General features: G+C 51.2%; 2 protein-coding genes across 2 annotated transcripts in view; both read left to right on the top strand.

Moving 5' to 3' along the window:
• Positions 1-18,999, top strand: part of LOC309536908 (sphingolipid delta(4)-desaturase/C4-monooxygenase DES2-like) — a 135,975-nt gene that overhangs the window by 37,015 nt on the left and 79,961 nt on the right. The window lies entirely within an intron of this gene.
• LOC309536769 (NTPase KAP family P-loop domain-containing protein 1-like) lies at positions 8,572-18,920 on the top strand. Its single transcript, XM_082231063.1, has 5 exons — positions 8,572-8,649; positions 11,026-11,099; positions 12,596-12,727; positions 16,141-17,939; positions 18,457-18,920. The coding sequence occupies exons 2-5, from the start codon at positions 11,081-11,083 to the stop codon at positions 18,778-18,780; spliced, it is 2,274 nt and encodes a 757-aa protein (XP_082087189.1). The 5' UTR covers positions 8,572-8,649; positions 11,026-11,080; the 3' UTR covers positions 18,781-18,920.

Below are 18,999 nucleotides of genomic sequence, written 5' to 3'. Positions count from 1 at the left end.
TATTTTTTGGTTGGTGCAGAAGGCTGTTTTGATATTGTGTTTATGGAGGATTTTGCTGATTTTGTCTGTAGTGCCCTTGATATAAGGAAGGAGGGCCATGCCATTGTTTTCTTCTGTGTCTTGGTTTTTGGGGGGTGTTTCTTTTTGGATTAGCTTCGTAACCCTGTTTTTCTGGTATCCATTGGCGATTAACACATTTGAGAGATTCTATGAAATACCCTGCAAAGTCTGCCCAGCCACGTACATTGGACAAACAAACAGACGAATAAATGCACGTATCGCAGAACACAAGAATGCCGTCAAAAAAGAAGAAAAAACTTCCTCTCTTTTCCAACACATGAAAGAAACAGGACACGAAATTAATTTTGCAGATTCCAAATTGCTCTTTAACATGGAACATCACCACAAGAGAATAATCATGGAAGCCATCGAGATAGAGAAACACCCTCACAACATGAACAAGCGTGACGACACGTCCCGCCTGCCAGACATCTGGAAATTAGCCCTCCCCACAAAAACCGACACCAGAACCAGAGGCACACAGAACGCCGTCACCAATCAACCACACCAGACCCAAACCCAGACCCTCTCCACAGACATATTACAGACTCCATCCAGTAGCCAAACTATAGTGGCACCTCCGGATGCTGCACCCCCCTGCAATCCCTACACAGATCTGGCGGGCACAAGGCACAAAACCATAGCTCGCCCCTATACACGAAGCCAAGCCAGAGCACAACTAAATGCAGCACAGCCATCTTCTCAGAAAAACTCTTCACAAGCTCAAGAGGTCAAGACACGAAAGCTTTAGCAACTAATCTACACTCAATGACCCACCCAGTGATATTCAGAATATCACTCATGAAATCACCCAAGATATCCCTCAAGTAATTAAGGAACAAAAGAAGAAAAGGCACACTAATCTAGGAACTTCCTCTCTGCCCAGAACGTTGGAGGCTATACACCACACCCCTCAACAGTATTTATAGGAACTCAAACACCAGACTCTGCTCTGTTCCAGTAACAAGAAGCCGAAAGCACCAGCCTGAAGATGACGAGTGAGACCTCGTCGAAACGTCGCACAGACACCCCGACTCTTACACGGGAAGACACCCGAAGACACCAAAACCTGCATATATATATATATATATATTTGCGTCCCTTGCCTGGGAAGATTAGGTAGTGGGCTCAAACTATACTGCCTTTCATAGATTACCATGATAGTCATATTCCCTGTTCTAGTCATAGCTGTCAACTTTTCCCTTTTCTTGTGAGGAATCTTATTTGGAATAAGGGAATTTCCCTTTAAAAAAGGGAACAGATGACAGCTATAGTTCTAGTTCTTCCTCAAAAACGACTGGATTTAAAAAAAAAAACAGTCCCCAGTCTGCTGCTTAAAGCCATCAAGCTGCATATGACAGCAAAGCTAAACATTTGTTTTGGAAACGAGTTTGGAGTCACTGTCATAAGCCTTCTTAGCGAAGCTACATCCAGGGCTTCTGGGGGCAGGTGGTGGGGAGCCCCCAGTGAACAGTCCCTGAGCTGTAGATGCCAGCCCTTCCCTCTCCCAAGTCCCGCAACTTCTGACTCAGAATTACTTTCCCTTAAACCATAATTGGGGAACATCTTTGCCCCCACCTGACACTGGGCTCCCACCTCCTATCAGTGCCAGCCAGTGTAGTTGGCGGTCCGGGCTGAGAGGAGGTGTAGGCAGTGCTGGTGCCAGGCTATTTGTGCCTTAGGGAAATTGCTAACATCAAATTTCAAAAACCCATCTTGAAGAAATGATAAAAATTCGCCAAAATGTAGAAGTAAAATATGATCAGAAATTCACTGGATAAACAAAACGAATCTGTATCAAAACTCAGCCCCTCAAAGGTCAGTACTGCACCCTAGGTAGAACGTGAGACTCTTATTCTCAGAGTTCTGGGTTCAAGCCCCACCACAGGCGAAAGAGGCATTGCAGGGGGTTGGGCTAGATGACCCTCGTGGTCCCAGCTGTACAATGCTGGGATGGCACCCGCCCTGTGTATATGTAAGGCCACAGATTCCCTATCTAGTCTGAAGCAACATGGGCAGCCCGAAACCTTTGGCTGCTCTCAGTATGATCCTCCACCCCCATCGTTCAGCCCGGACGCTGAGGTCCAGCTCCGAGGGCCTTCTGGCGGTTCCCTCCCTGCAAGAAGCAAAGCCACAGGGAAGCAGGCAGAGGGCCTTCTCAGTGGTGGCACCCTGTGGAACACCCACCAGATGTCAAAGAGATAAACAACTACCTGACATTTAGAAGGCACCAGGGAAGTTTTTAATGTGTGACATTTTAGTGTATTTTTAATCTTTGTTGGAAGCCGCTCAGAGTGGCTGGGGAAACGCAGCCAGATGGGCGGGGTACAAATAATAAATTATTATTATCATTATTATTACCACTACAGGGACAATTATTTAGCGGGTGTAGGAGGCATGCCAGGGACGAGGCCTTTAACTCCCCCGCCTTAATCAAGCCTAGATTGCGGGAGCAGCGGACACGGGAACCGCAGTCTGCGCACGTGCACCCCCTGTTCATTTATCCTTCCAAATAAAATGAATTTCTTGCAAGACCAGGCGTTCCTTCCGGCTCGGCTCAGACGGAAAGCTCTGCTGAAAAGGAGCTTCCATCCCCCAAAGACCGTCTCCCACGTCGATCCCCCTTCTCGGGGTGGGGATCCCTCCCCGCTCGCCCTTCCTGGGGGTCTCCTTAAGGGCAAGGACGCGCCCCCTCCCCGCCCACGTGGCTTCCAGCCGCGGCCGGGAGCTTCCTGGGAACGCCCCCTTGCCCGCGGAGAGCCAATGGGGAGCGAGGAGAAGGCGCCGGCGGTGTCTCAACGTTCTACGGCTTGTGACGCGCAGAGGGGGGAATCCCCTCCTTCGGCCGGAGTCCGGGAAGCCGGGAGAGAGAGCGGAGCTCCGGCGGGGAGTGTGGCGGGATCGCCGATCGGGCGCCGGGGAAGCGGTGGGTCCTCTCCGGCTGCGTTTTCGGGGCGGGCGCTTCAAGGCCGCCGGAATCGGGGGCTGTTTCTGTGGCCGGGGGGGGGGGAGGGGCAGGGCCGGGTTGAGGTTCCTGTGTCCAGCTGCCCTTTGCCAGCAACAAAGTGTCACTGTTTTGTGTGTTGAATGTATGGTGGATGGTAATTGAGGGGCCTCACAGGTATCCAAAGCCATTTGCGCATCACAAAAATACGTATTTTATCAAAGTTCCGGTTACAGATGGGTAGCCGTGTCGGTCTGCCATAGTCAAAACAAAAATAATTCCTTCCAGTAGCACCTTAAAGACCAACTAAGTTAGTTCTTGGTATCAGCTTTCGTGTGCATGCACACTTCTTCAGATACACTGAAACAGAAGTATCAGAAGAAGTGTGCATGCACACGAAAGCTCATACCAAGAACTAACTTAGTTGGTCTTTAAGGTGCTACTGGAAGGAATTTTTTTTGTATTTTATCAAAGTCATGGTTGAACTGAAATACAATTAAGAAGTATATTAATAGTGAAATGCAATTAAGAAGAAGTATATTAATAGTGAAATAATTATTAAGCTGTAACTTAAAATGGGGACGTGGGTGGCGCTGTGGGTTAAACCACAGAGCCTAGGACTTGCTGATCAGAAGGTCGGCGGTTTGAATCCCCGCGACGGGGTGAGCTCCCGTTGCTCGGTCCCTGCTCCTGCCAACCTAGCAGTTTGAAAGCACCTCAAAGTGCAAGTAGATAAATAGGTACCACTCCTGTAGGAAGGTAAACAGCATTTCCGTGCGCTACTCTGGTTCGCCAGAAGCGGCTTAGTCATGCTGGCCACATGACTCAGAAGGTGTATGCTGGCTCCCTCAGCCAGTAAAGTGAGATGAGTGCCACAACCCCAGAGTCAGGCACAACTGGACCTAGTGGTCAGGGGTCCCTTTACCGTTACCTTAACTTAAAATGGTTGGGGCCCCATGACTTACATCATAGGAGCCTACACAACACAAAGGTATCTGAAGAAGTGTGCATGCATACGAAAGCTTATATCCAGAACTACTTAGTTGGTCTCTCAGGTGCTACTGGACAGATTTTTACTCCCCCACCAACACAAAACACTGTTGTTGTAGGTAGGTTTTATTTTATTTGTTGTTTATTTTATATTTTCGAAATGTACATCCAGGTGTTTTTTTCCTTTACATTTTTTGGGGGCCCCCAAGAGAGTGACGGCCTAAGCTAAAGTTTGTTTAGCATATACATAATTCTGGCACTGGGTTGGGCGGTGGGCAGCTTCTGGTGGCCCATGTACTCCTGCCAGCCTCCCCTCCCAAAGATAACTCCCACCCCCCTGCTCAAAACATCGCTGACCATTAATAATTAGACACGCTGCCTCTGATTTTGTACTTTTCATTCTCCTCGCTGTGGTGATGCGAAATAGCTCACTGTTCTTCCCATTTTGCTGAGGCTGCAGCGCTTAATCTGGGGTGGTTTGTCCACCTTGGGTCCCCACCCGGCACCCGGCACTCAGCTCTCACCTCCCGCTCCAAGAAGCTGTCAGACAGCGGCCACAGTCCCAGGAAACAGCTTCGACTGGCTGGCTAAACCAGGTGAGGGCAGCCGATGGGTCTCAAACGCTCCGTGAGTTAGGGACTTGCCCTGCATGCAAAGACAACCTCTGGTCGATTGGGCAGACGAGACCAAGGGTCAAGAAGGCGGTTTCTGCACAGGCTGTAGAGCAGGAGTCAGCAAGGTTTACCTCGCCTGGGCCAGTTCACTCCCGCGGAGATTGCTCTGTGGGTTGAATTGTGTCTGCACATTTTTGGCGTCTGCGCAGACGCAATTTTTGGCGCCCCGCCATATTTTATTCAACTTGGCACCCCTGATGCAGGTCTTTGAACTCGGACCCAGGGCTGATTTTCTCTCAGAAAGGCTCCCGCTTCTTCCAGGGCCCTCCTCCAGCCTTGCTTGGGCACCCCCCTTAAACTTCCCCACCAGCTTCTGTTCTGACACTGCCCCTTTTGGTTCCCCAGCTCCTGCTCTGCTCCTTGGCTGACCGGAAGGGATGTCCGAACGCCCCATGGCCCGCCACAGCAAGCTTCAGAAGCAAGTTCTCGGCCTCTACCGCAGCTTCCTGCGGGCCGGCAAGGACAAGCCGGGCTTCCTTCCCCAGATACGGGCCCAGTTCAGGAAAAATGCCCAGATCCCCCGGACAGATGTCATGATTATAGAGTACCTCGTCCGGCGTGGGCAGAGGCAGCTGGAGCAACTCAGAGACGCCCACACCAAGCAGATGGGTGCCTTCGTCAGGACGGAACAGGAGGAATGATGAGCCAGGAATTTTACTTTTTGGAAAGGGTTTCCTGCCCGTCCTTTCTCCTAGCTGCTGGTTTTTAGCACAGCTGGCATTGCAGGTGGGGAATCTGTGGCCTTGCAGATGTTGCTCCGTGAGCATCGCCAGTGGTCAAGGGTGATGGGAGTTGCTACGTGGTGGTCAGGAGCTTAGCAAACCCGGAATACAGATCTGGGTGACCTCTCAGAAATGACTGAACAGAGCTGCCCACAGCTGCCACTCGAGGGCGCAGTTGAGAAATACATAATCATTCTATTCCCATCACATTTTTCTCCTCCTTTTTATGGTTGAACTAAAAACACTTGCTCCCTGCACATGTAAGAATGCTCTAAGCAGGTCTGATTGACCTCAAGAGACTCGGGGGGTTGCTGTACTCTATGAAGTTGGGAATTTGGTATTGGAAATCATCAACACGCTCACATGGCGGTTGAGCCGGTTTAGGTGCCCTGTGTAGACTCAGTTTTTCCTTGTAACCTTGGTTGTTCTGTCTTGGCAGGAATTTGAATAAACTAAATTGCCAAACAGCTCTTTGTGGGCTGCTTTTTTATTACTGTTTAGGATGAGCCCTGTTTTAACAGCCTTTCTGTCAGTCGCCCAGATCGTTTCCACCGGGTCGTGGCTGCAAGGATCCACATCAAGCACTGAAGGCGGGAGAAGGAACTGAAACTGCCATATTCCTGTGCAAATGTTTAACTACAGTGGAACCTCTACCTGCGACCATAATCCGTACCGGAGGTCCATCTGGAGGTCAAAACGGGTCACTGGGAGAGGCGCCGTTGTGCGCAGGTGCGGGTGGTGATTGCCTGCTTCTGCGCATGTGCAAACGACGACAAACCCACTGGTTACTTCCGGGTTTGCTGCGGACATTGGGCGAAATGGATGCAAGTGGAGGCGGACGCAAGAAAAGGTTTGACTGTACAGTGGTGCCCTGCAAGACGAATGCCTCGCAAGACGGAAAACCCGCTAGACGAAAGGGTTTTCCGTTTTTGAGCTGCTTCGCAAGACGATTTTCCCTATGGGCTTGCTTTGCAAGATGAAAACGTCTTGCAAGTGTTCCGATTTTTTTCCGCTTTCCCCCCCTTTTTCTAAGCCGCTAAGCTGCTAATAGCCTTTTAGCCGCTAATCCACTAAGCCTTTAATAGCCGCTAAACCACTAATAGCACTAAGCCGCTAAGCCACTAATAGGGTTGCTTCGCAAGACGAAAAAACCGCTAGACGAAGAGGCTTGCAGAACGGATTAATTTCGTCTTGCAAGGCACCACTGTATAGCCTTAGTGGTTTTTGTAGAAGGTGACCGCAGAGGCCCTCTTGTCTGTAACAGAGACCGGAGGTCCTGCTTAGGGAAATAATCTGCATTTTAAGGGAGAGTAGGTTTGGCAGCTTGAAGCCTTTGACTGCTCCTCCACTTAATATTTATGGTGTTAACTGAATAGACAAAATGAGACAAAGGGAACCATCTTATTCCTTACTCCTGACTGCACATCACTCCTGGATGTTTGAACGGCCCGATGTTTAGATACTGAAAATGGATTGTCGTTATTGGGATACCATTTAACGCTTCATCTCATAACTTGTTCCTCGAGTGCTACCGTCAGATAGTGGCAAGTTGGGAAAAGCTCTTCCCTCCCTCCTGGCCCTGCAAAAGGAAAGAAAGGGAAATGGTGGTGGTGTGTTAAAAATGTGTGTTTCTAAACACTACTGTTGATCGCACAGCAGCTGAAATAAAACTGCTTTACCTTTGTGTGCATGTTTGTATTTAATTTTGGGGACATGGGTGGTAGATTTCGCAAGGAGGCCCGCAGCACCTTAAAGAGACTTAGGCTTGGGTCCGAAGATAAATAGATGAAAGGGCAGTTCGTGGAAAGGACATTGGCAGTTCCTTCTCTCCCCTCGCAACTGCCGTGTAGCCGCACATCACCTTCTGAGGGAGCCTCGCTGGAGGCTGCTGGGCTCTCCTGAACAACGCTGGGGTCCTGGGGTTAGGAGGGGTGGGGAAACCACAAAAAATGGGTTCGGGTCCTAAGATAATTTAAGGCAATTCATTGGGGAAGATCCTTAGCGGCAGAACGCCCTCCTTGGCTGCAGAAGGTGGCAGGCTCTTTTCTCAGCAGCCCAGGACCTCCGTGCACACTGCACAGGCCTGCGCCCGGGGGAGATGACTTCATAGCTGCACTGCCAAAGCAATGTATTTGTTTTCTATCCCTCTGTCAAGGGGCCAGGCTGGCAGGCATGGGTCTCGTTATTTCTTAGGTAGGCTAAGTGGCGGTGATGGGCCCAAGGTCCCCCAATGAGCTTCATGGCCAAGTGGGGGTTGGAACCTTGGTCTCCCAAGTCCTAGTTTGGACACCGTCATATTCATGATCCCCGATTTCTGCAGCCTCACTCACCAGCTTTCCACTTCCCCCAAGTTTAGCCTGGAGAAGAGGAGGTTAAGGGGTGATATGATAGCCATGTTCAAATATATAAAAGGATGTCACCTAGAGGAGGGAGAAAGGTTGTTTTCTGCTGCTCCAGAGAAGCGGACACGGAGCAATGGATCCAAACTACAAGAAAGAAGATTCCACCTAAACATTAGGAAGAACTTCCTGACAGTAAGAGCTGTTTGACAGTGGAATTTGCTGCCAAGGAGTGTGGTGGAGTCTCCTCCTTTGGAGGTCTTTAAGCAGAGGCTTGACAACCATATGTCAGGAGTGCTCTGATGGTGTTTCCTGCTTGGCAGGGGGTTGGACTCGATGGCCCTTGGGGTCTCTTCCAACTCTAGGATTCTATGATTCTATGATTCTAAGTCTTTGTATAATAATAATTTATTATTTCTACCCCACCCATCTGACTGGGTTTCCCCACCCACTCTGGGCGGCTCCCAACAGAGTATTATTAATAATAAAGTTATAAAACATCAAATATTAAAAACTTCCCTAAGCAAGGCTGCCTTCAGATGTGTTCTAAAAGTCAGTTGTTTATTTCCTTGACATCTGGTGGGAGGGCGTTCTACAGGGCAGGTGCCACCACTGAGAAGGCCCTCTGCCTGGTCCCCTGCAACCTCACTTCTCACAGTGAGGGAACCCCCAGAAAATCCTCAGAGCTGGATCCCAGGGTGGAGACGCTCCTTCAGGTATAACCCACCCCTCACCCAGCCAAAGTTACGGACGGTGCGAGCTCAGCTCACCTTGCCTGAGAAATTCGCCACCTTAAGTCTATAAAGGCGTAATGGGAATTGATAAGACTTTCTGAAAAGGAGGAAGGCAAAGTTCGAGCTGGCAGAGGAGGCCTGCCGCAACCGGAACGGGGTGCTGAAGTTTCTGCGCGCTTCCTGCACGTAAGTAGACCACCTGCCCTTGCCTTCTCTGGGTGCTGCTGCTTTGCTGGCGAGGGAGAAGGGATCCTGTTCTTGAACTTTGGCTCTCTGAATCATCCTTCTGCAAATACACCCCTTTGGGCTGAGTGGCGGCTGGCTGCGCCTATAAACCTTGCATTCGCTTACGGCTGACTGCTCACCAGCATGGCTCACGCAATCTCGGAAGTGATTCTTAGTTTAGAATATTTTCTGCCCACGGTCACCTTCGAGCCATTTATGCTGTTAATGTTGGGGAACAGGCTTTGTTAATGGGCCACCTGCGCGGTGTAGGCTGTGCGATGACACAACAAACTGCTTCAGGAAAAGAGAGGGAAAGGTAGTGTTTGCATGCCAACTACCTACCTGCGACCTTTTGATGTGTCCCTCTTCTGCCAACTCACTAACGGGCGTTTACAGTTTAAAATAAGGGCTTCCCCTCCACACTTTTGGAACTTTTTGGGGGTTAGCCCCTGCTCCCAAAATATAGGGGGGCCCAGAACACACAAGCTGACGCCCCTGAGGCTAATAGATAACGTTACGGATGGGGAAAAGGAAGGCTGGAGTGGAGGAAAGCGAGTGGAATCCTAGATTCTGACGTAATATTACATAATTGTTAAAATGGCCAAGTGGAGCAGACATGGATGGAAGGAGGTTCTGGGAGGGGAAAAATGAGGCAGCTGATGGAGGAGACCTCGTTATCTCGCCCCCCCTTTCTGCCTCAGCCAGGTGGAAAAGCTTGCATGCTTATGTTGTGTCCCTTGTGTCAGAAACAGCCACCTGTAAGCTGGGCTCGTGAAGCTCTGCGTGTTTGCGTGCTGGCTGAGGGGAGAAAAATATGACCCCAAGGAGCTTAAAATACGGTGGTCTGTTAAACATTAAAAGCTTCCTTAAACAGGGCTGCCTTCAGATGTCTTCTAAAAGCCTTTTGTTCTTTTCTTTGACATCTGGTGGGAGGGAGTTCCACAGGGCGGGTGCCACCACCGAGAAGGCCCTCTGCCTGGTTCCCTGCAACCTCACTTCTCGCAGGGAGGGAACCACCAGAAGGCCCTCGGAGCTGGACCTCAGTGTCCGGGCAGAACGATTGGGGTGGAGACGCTCCTTCAGGTATACAGGACCGAGGCCGTTTAGGGCTTTCAAGGTCAGCAAGGTGTGCTCAGAAATGTACTGGGAGCCAATGTAGATCTTTCTACATATTTGGAATCGTTTTATTACCAGACTGGGTGCCAAGCAGCTTCTGTAGCTTGACGCGATGCCGTCCAGAAAGCAGTGCCTTCACTTCCAGGCTGCTTCAGGTTACAGATTTGACTTGTCCGTCGTCAGCTGAGAATTCCAGAGCAGAGGAAGCCGGAGACGGTTGTAGGCCAGCCTTTCCTAACCTGGCGCCTTGCAGATGTTCTGAACTCACATCTGCCCCAGTCACCCTGGCTGTGCTCCCATCAACACCAGCATCACATGACTGCACTCGCTGATGGGAGCCGAAGTCCAAAACACCTGGAAGGCAAAGATTGGGTTGGAGTGTCCATTTCTTATGAGAAGCAGTTGTGCAGGAATAGGGACCAAAGGAAGATCAATATAATAATAATAATAATAATAATAATAATAATAATAATAATAATAATAATAATATATTTATACCCTGCCCTTCCCGGTTCAAAAAGCAGGCTTAGGGCGGCTAACAACAGATTTAAAACACGTAATTATAAAAGCAGCATAAAATACAGTATAAAAACATGAATAACAATACAAATCAAAAATCAATTAGATAATCCCCAGAGCTAGCTGGCTGAATTGGTCCTACTTGGGCCAGCGAGGAGGCCAGGGAGAATGAGCTGTGGGGTCTCAGAGCGGGTAATCTTCATAAAAGGGGAGGGGGAGGGAAGGAAGGGGAATAAAAGATCAGGCTGAATTCAAATTAAAGGCCAGGTGGAATAGCTCTCTCTTACAGGCCCTGCGGAAGGAGGTCAAATCCTGCAGGGCCCTGGTCTCCTGGGACAGAGCATTCCACCAGGTCGGAACCACCACTGAGAAGGCCCTGGCCCCGGCTGAGGATAGTCTGTCTTCATTAGGGCCTGGGACCTCTAAGCTATGGTTATTCATGGACCTTAAGGTCCTCTGCAGGGCAGACCAGGAGAGGCAGTCCCGTAGAAGAAGAAGAAAAACCAGCTCTCCAATGCTATGCACTGAGGATTTCTTCAAGTCTTAATCCTCATTTTTTGATGGGGAACAGTCCTCGACACCTTTCTTCCATCTATTTGCACGTGATGGGCTGCCAGCCTTCCAGAGGCAAACTTTTGCAGATATTTATTCCCAGTCCCAGGGATAGTTTGAAAAGCCTCCACATTTTCTCCCTCTTCTTAGCTACCGGCAGCTGTGGATCTTCAACCCTTTTAATACCCCGGGGCTGACAAAAGCGATGCTCTCCCTGACGAGAGGTAAGCGGAGTAATTTGGTTTTAGGATGGGTGTACTTACCAGAAGGATTCAGAGGTTATTATCTCAGGATCATAGCGCAAGTTAGTAACTGTAAATCATTCCGTGAAAAAGGAGGTATGCTGCTGTGTAGATGTCTTCAGGAATATTGAACATCACTTCCCACATAACATCAGTTGCAAAGAAAGGAGAGGGAGGGAGATAGGATAACTTGGTCCTCACAGGCCTTGCCTCTCGGCCAGGTGGAATTCAGTACTAGTCATATTGGCTGTTGTGCCCTTTTTTGTGTCAGCCACATCTCCCCACTTCCTTAAAGGGTACGTGAGTTTTCCCCTCGGTTTCTGCACATGCTGCAGAGGGATGTGGGGGGCAGAGGGGGTTCGGCCCCCTGGGAAGGGAGCCCATCTAAGAGAAGGAAACCTCTGCTGCCTTGCAGAACAGCTTCAGGAGACGAAAAGGCTCAGGAGAGAACCCTTCACAAATCTGGAGTCCCTAAGGCGGTTGGATGGCGCCTTGTACACCTCCTTACGGGATGCAGGTGGCGCTGTGGGTTAAACCACAGAGCCTAGGACTTGCTGATCAGAAGGTTGGCAGTTCGAATCCCTGCAACAGGGTGAGCTCCCGTTGCTCAGTCCCTGCTCCTGCCAACCTAGCAGTTCGAAAGCACCTCAAAGTGCAAGTAGATAAATAGGTACCGCTCTGATGGGAAGGTAAACGGCTTTTCCGTGCGCTGCTCTGGTTCGCCAGAAGCGGCTTAGTCATGCTGGCCACACAACCCGGAAGCTGTACGCCGGCTCCCTCGGCCAGTAAAGCGAGATGAGCACCGCAACCCCAGAGTCGGCCATGACTGGACCTGATGGTCAGGGGTCCCTTTACCTTTACACCTCCTTCCAGCAACTCCTGCCGCCAAGCTGGCAGGCTTGCTCTGCTTTCCTTTGGCCGAGGGGGATGAGCCTTGTCATCTGGACAGCCCAGGACCTCCCTACACAGGGCCCAAGCTTGCACCCCGGGGAGGATGCTAACACAGCCGTTTGACTTCACCCCCGGAAGCGCACTCCATTGTCTCTTGAGACAGATGGATGCCAACAAGTTTCCCCCAAGGGAGTGCAGCAAGGAAAAGGGGACCCGCGGTTCCCCTGGTGCTTTTGGACTTCAAACCCCCCCCCATGAGCCCATTGGGACTGGAAGGTCGGAAAGCAGGGAGCCGAAAGGGCAGGTGGAGCGAGAGCCAAGGACAGGTGGAGCCAAGGGATACTAGTTTTGTCCGCATCCTCCTCTGTTGAGTTCCACCTGGTCTAAGGAGGAGGAAGGAGGCTGACAGCGAGGGCCACCGACTGCGTTAGTTGCAAATTGAAAGCAGGCAGCTGGGGCTGGCTGAAGGCGCCCTGGGGTGGGTGGGCCAGGGTCCCCGTTCATCCTAAAGGATCAGCCGCCGCTCATTCTCGCAGCGGCCAGGGGCACCTGATGTGGGACTTGCACCTCTGCTCTTCCTTTTGCAGAGTTCCAGAACAAAGACGACGCCTACTGCTTCTCCTTGGCCAAGGCCCTCTATTGCGTGTCCTCCCCAGTGACGGTTGGGTTTTATGCGCCGTGGGGGCACTGCAAAGCCTTCCTCCTGGACAGGATCCGAGGTGAGCGCTCGTAAGGTGAAGACCCATGAAAGGAAGGGCTCACAAAGGGCGGACCTTGGTAATAATCCAACCTCTCCTGGTGCCGGCTTTAGGAAGGTGGCGTGAGGCTCTGGCAGGGTCCTAGAGCCTTCCTATCTCCTTCCCAAAGCCCAGTAAGTGCTTGTGGGAATGTTCAGGGAGGCAGGAGAGGATATATTGTTATATCCTTGCTAACTTGCGCTAGCAAGTTCCTTTACTTAGCAGAGTTTCACATTCCCCTTTTAAACGCACAGTGGGTAGCTGGTTGCAAGCTGGTGTAAGCCTCTCACTATTAGGTTCCTGGTAAGTTTCCTTACCAGCTCCTGCCATAGCTGTCAACTTTTCCCTTTTCTTGCAAGGAATCCTATTCAGAATAAGGGAATTTTCCTTTAAAAAGGGGGGAAGTTGACAGCTATGGCTCCTGCCAAACTAGCAGTTTGAAAGCACGTCAAAGTGCAAGTAGATAAATAGGCGGGAAGGTAAATGGTGTTTCCGTGCGCTGCTCTGGTTTGCCAGAAGTAGGTTAGTCCTGCTGGCCACATGACCCAGAAAAACCGTCTGCGGACAAACGTCGGCTCCCTCGACCAGTCAAGCGAGATGAGCACCACAACCCCAGAGTCGTTCGCGACTGGACTTAACTGTCAGGTGTCCTTTACCTTTACCTTTAAGTTCCATTATATACCTCTTAAAATAATAAACACACGACAATCTTATCTAAAGTCAATAAAAGAAGTTTACTCACAGCATCATTAGTTCACAGTTGGATCCCTGAGGCAGACTTAGTTACAAAGTATATACAGTGGTGCCTCGGGTTAAGAACTTAATTCGTTCCAGAGGTCCATTCTTAACCTGAAACTGTTCTTAACCTGAAGCACCACTTTAGCTAATGGGGCCTCCTGCTGCTGCTGCGCCGCCGGAGCACAATTTCTGTTCTCATACTGAAGCAAAGTTCTTAACCCCAGGTAATATTTCTGGGTTAGCGGAGTCTGTAACCTGAAGTGTCTGTAACCCAAGGTACCACTGTACATGTGGATCTGTCCAATATGGGGATACTTCCAGTGTCCTTTGTTGGCTGAAAGCCAAGAGAGCATTTCTTGCTAAAAAGCTGCTCCAACGATGGAGGAAGTGAAAGAGAGGGAGTGTGGCAGCATGCCTTGTCCTTTTTATTACCTGGACAGGTAAGGTCATGCCCACCTCTAGTCACATGCAAAGGAAGTATGTCCCAACCAGGAGGAAACAGGAAGTTTTTGACTGGCTGGACCAAACATTCCCCCATATGTCCACTCTAGGAAAACAAGGAATGTTGTACTTGACTGCTGCTTATGTGTCACATCCCACAGTGCTTGCCTGGCTTAGGGAAGGAGGAAGAGGGTTCTAGGACCCGGTCAGAGCCCTCACACCACCCCCCAAAGCTAGGGAACTGCTTGCCGGCCTTTGAGAAGGCAGCCCCCATGGATGTATGCTTGGTGCGACCGCTCTGTTCACACTGCCCTATATCTGCCTTGTTCACAGAATGCAAGTGTAGCCTGTGGAACTCATTTATTCTGGATGAGGCAAAGAAGAGCAGGAGTGGCTTTATGGAGGTGGGGGATGAGTGAAATACTGTGGAGGGCAGGGCTATCAAGGGCTATGTGTCAGGAGAGCAAAACGTCTTTATCTCCATTTCCAGGGACGCCCCTGCAAAGTAAGTGGCATGTGCTGATTTTCAGCATTTGTTTTTCCTGACGTAGAATTTGAGTTTCACTGGTGCAATGCTTGGATTTCATTTATTTGCTGCACCAAGTAGCTTTCTCACTGTTCTCGCTTTCTCCTACCGGAGGCAAAACACACTGCTTAGAGAGATGGAAACCATTTAGAGAATAATGTTTTAAATAAATAGCATGTACCGTATTTTTCGCCCTATAGGACGCACCGTCCCATAAGGCGCACCTAGTTTTTTTGGGGGGAAATAAAGGGAAAATATTTTATTTTCCCTGCAGGTGCGGGGCTGGGGTGGGAGAAGCCCGAGCTTCCCCCGACCCCAGCCCCCAGAACAGGCAACTCTCAGCAAGCCGTGGGAGCCTGGCACCGGGCTCCCGTGCCTTGCGGAGAGCTGCGCGAAGCCTGGGCGCGCTGAGGTCAGCGTGCCCAGGCTTCAGCATGCAGGCAACTCTCCGCAAGCCGCGGGAGCCCAGCGCAGGCTCCCACGGCTTGCGGAGATCTGCGCGAAGCCTGGAGAGCGAGAGGGGTCGGTGCGCACCGACCCCTCTCACTCTCCAGGCTTCAGCGAAAGCCTGCATTCGCCCCATAGGACGCACACACATTTCCCCTTCATTTTTGGAGGGGGGAAATGTTGGGAAAAAGCACCAATGCAAAAGCCAGCTGCAAGTGGCTGGAATGCAAAACAGGATGTTGTTGTTTCGAACTGTACTGTTGGAGAAAAGGGGGAGTCTATTCTCTGTACTGAGCACCGGATGTTAGCTCAGAGTGTCATCTGACCTGTGCTGGAAGTACAGGGGTGGAGTTGTGACTCTTCTGATGGAGTCTGAAGGGTGCAGTCACGTTTCTATGTACTGCTGAATGACAGGAATAAAAGACATGTAAATAGGACTCCTGTCTGTCTCATTTCCCCTCCCTGGGGGGGAAAGCAGGGAGAGAGAAGTAGCAGAGGGTGTGTTCTTCTCTGACGAGGAGAATCGCCGATTTATGACCTTGCCTGCCGGGAGACGCAGGGGGGAAAAGGTCAACAAGTATCTCACTCGGTTTGCCCGGGGGAGGCCAGTTTACCTCTGACTGCGAGCTGAGATACTGACAGAAAAGTGCATCCTATAGGGCGAAAAATACGGTAACTCTCAGAAAATAAAGCAACGAAACAATTTACAGATGAGCTTGAAATCACACCAGAGGGTGAGAGTGTACGGTTTATTAAAGCATGACGGGTAAGAGGCCTTGCAGAATGGGAACATAGGAGCTGCCCCGCAGCTGCGTCAGACTCAAGTCCAGCATCTTGTTCTCACAGTGACCAACTAGATGCCTCAAGAGATAGTCCAAGGGCACGAGTGCTCTAGCACTTTCCCCGCCTGCAATTCCCTGCCTTACCCTCCCAAAAATGGTCTAATTCCAGTTTAAAACCTTTTAAATGAAAATGGGGTTTTACCATAGAGCAGGCGTGAGGCGAGTCTCTCTCAGAAGGCTATTCCAAATTCGAGGTGCCACCACCAAGAAGGCCCTCTCCTTTGTTGCCATGTACCTCAATTCACTTGGAGGTCGCACACGGAGTGAGGACTCCAGAGGGGATCTTAAAGTTTGGATAGTTAATCAAAGTATTGTATGATCAACAGAAACCAGGACAGACCCTGGTCGGCTGGGGTACAGTAGACTCAGTCTCTGGTCTGGCTCTCTTCCTTTCCTTCTAGAATACATGCGTCTTCAGTCACAGAAAAAAGACCAGCAGGAATTCCAGCGGACGGGACTGAAACAGCGAGGGACTTCTGGGTGGGATCTGGTCTCTGTCGTCTTCCTCATGATCTTCTACCACCCTGTCCTGACACTGCAGCACCGGCAAAGGAAAAACGTCCAGCACATCTTCATTCATTTCAGCGCCTGGGAATACGCCGGGAGTGACCAGCTCTGGGCAGGTCTCATCACTGCCCTGTGCGACGGCATTGAGAGCCACTTTGGCCTTGTCCCTGTGAGCGTCTACAGAGCTGTGGGCAGGAAGTGCGGCCTTGTCGAGGCCCCTCTGCGCCAGGAGTGGATCAGCAAGAAGTACCTCTGCCTGCCGCTGTGGGCTGCCATCCTCTTGGTGGTGGTCGTGGCTGCCGGGGTCGCGGCCCTCATCTTTGTTTTTGGCATCCCCACTGGCAACGCTTCCGGGGACGCCATTGCTGTTGTGGAGGGCCTTGGAGCCACGGCGGTTGGGATCACGGCCGCGGCATCCGTCCGGATGGCCGTCCTGGTGGTACGGAACGTCATCATCACCCAGAAGGCCCAGCTGGAGAGGCAGATGAACCGAACAGACCTCAGCGCCCAGCTGGGCTTCATGAGCAACGTCAAGAGGGAGGTGAAGATCATTGCCAAGTTCCTGAAGTTCATGGAGATCTTCCAGCGGAGGAAGCTCAGGGTGGTGCTGGAGATCACCAGCTTGGACAACTGCAGCCCCGACAAAGTGGTGGGCGTCCTCGACGCCATGAACATCCTCCTCTCGGACTACGAGGCGCCCTTCGTCTCCATCCTGGTGGCCGACCCCAGCGTGATCGTGGACTGCGTGGAGAACTCCTTGTACATGAAAGGCATGGCCAACAACGGCTACGAGTTCTTGAACCGCATCATCACCCTCCCGTTCTCGGTCCCCAAGATGGACACCCACACCAAGATGCAGCTGGTGAAGTCTGCCGTCGACTGCAGGGAGGAGCAGGAGAAAAGCCTGGAGGAAGAGGAGGGAGAGGTGGACTTTCCGCAGGAAAACCAGAGGAGGCTGAATGCTGGGTCGCCCTTGTGTTATGATTCCGCCGGCCGGAAGGCCCCCGAGCGACACGCAGATGGCAGCCGGGTGCCTCTGGTCATCGTGAGTCCCAGACTGGAAGCGCGTCCCCAAAAAAGGTGCAAGAAAGGCTTCAAAGCCAAGGACCTGATCCAGGAGGCCTTTGAGTTCCTGCTGGACGACAGCATGAAGGAGTACATGACGGACAACATGGTGCAGATGAGACGGATCATCAACACCATCTCCGTCACTGTGCGTCTCATGGCGACGGAGGTCCCGCGGGAGAAGCTGTGCCCGCGCAAAGTGGCCTCCTGGGTGCTTCTGGCCAGCCAGTGGCCTTGCCGGCTGAGCTGGATCTTGCAGTGCATTGAGGACGATGAGCAGGTGGGGCGGCTGGGCCTGGGCCAAGGCTGCCAGCTGGCTCCCCACCACTTCCTGTGGGAGGTGTACGAGAAGTACATGGACGAGCTCGACATGCTCAAGGGCCAGCTGGAGAAGCTCTTGGAACTGGACGGGGACCCCGAGCTCTTCCACAGCTTCCTGTGCCACAGGTTCCAGGTGAAGGACGCCAGCTTCTTCCTGCCTTACACGGTCAACCTGGACTCCTCCTTGAAGAGGCACATGGAGCTGCTCCGGGGCAGCCGCAGCCTCAAGCGAAGCACCACCAAGAAGGGCCACGGGCTCTCCAGATGCGTTCTGCTGGGGCTGTCGGTGGACGAGGTCTGCAAGGAGGTAGGAGAGCACTGCCTTGTCCAGGGTCAGCTTGGAAGCAGTTTGAGGAAAGAGGAGGCTGCCCAAGCAGGAAGGAAGTATATAGTGCTAGGGCTTCCTGCCAAGGCAAACAAAGGAAGCGATGCCACAGAGTTCTCTCTAGCAAATTTCACAGGAAAGCTCTGTGAAACTCATTCCTTTCCTGTGCCTGTCTGGCAAAACATGGATTGCTGGTTTGACTGCAATAATGTCCCACAGATCTATCCCAACCTTCTAGAGAAGTACCCTTTGTTTTGGGATTTGGCCTTCAACTCTAATTATGCCTCTAGCCTATTTGCATAAAATTTACATTGGTTGCCCTGCCCACTTATTGCCTCTGGCCCCACCCACCATGGTCATGTGACCTTTGGAAGGTTGCTCAACAGGGAATATGGCCCCTAAACAGAAAAACTTTGCCTTGCCTTGCCTTGCCTATATGTGGGACTGTGTTGAGGGACGTGATTGTGAGTTTCCACCTCTGCTTTTTGTTCTTTTCCAGATGGACCAACTTGGCTTGAAAGAGGAAAATTCCCAGCGGTACAAGGAGAGGTTGAGGCAGCACCATCTGAACGGATGCGCCCTGGCCTACAGCGACAGGAACGAAATCAGAGATGTCCTTGGCATGGGTCTCGGGGAGTGGATGACCTTCAGCACGTATTTCCTTGGGTCAGGGCCCTCTCAGGCCCCTTCGACATCGTCTCCCATGGTGATGTTCGGAAAGAAGACCTACTTAGGTGTGCAAGAGAACACCCCGAGAGGAAGCACCTGCTCCCTGAACTTTTCCAGGGAAAATAACCAGCTCAGCCAGGTTCTGTGCACCTGAGGCGTGCTGGAAATTGCTACTGGAATCTGGAGCAAGAGATGGACTTGATACAGCCACTTCAACATTTATTTATTTCTTATAGAAAGGAAGCACTGTGGTCCCTAACTCCAGAAATAAAAGTTCAGCAACTCTGCCTGAAATCCTCAGGTCACTGGTGTGATTTATTTACCCATAATCTGCATAAGACACAATCTATTTAATCAGTTGGAAGACTCAGGA

This window comes from Podarcis vaucheri (assembly GCF_965113315.1).
Source record: "Podarcis vaucheri genome assembly, chromosome: 7".
Lineage (NCBI taxonomy): Eukaryota > Metazoa > Chordata > Lepidosauria > Squamata > Lacertidae > Podarcis > Podarcis vaucheri.
Note: the sequence above shows the minus strand (reverse complement) of the source record. Positions and strands in the feature narration are given on the sequence as shown.

Excerpts from the sequence above, each read along its gene's own strand:
- LOC309536769 (XM_082231063.1), top strand. Across the intron at positions 12,728-16,140 it reads CCTCCTGGACAGGATCCGAG|AATACATGCGTCTTCAGTCA; the intron begins GTGAGCGCTCGT and ends CTTTCCTTCTAG. Across the intron at positions 17,940-18,456 it reads TGGACGAGGTCTGCAAGGAG|ATGGACCAACTTGGCTTGAA; the intron begins GTAGGAGAGCAC and ends GTTCTTTTCCAG.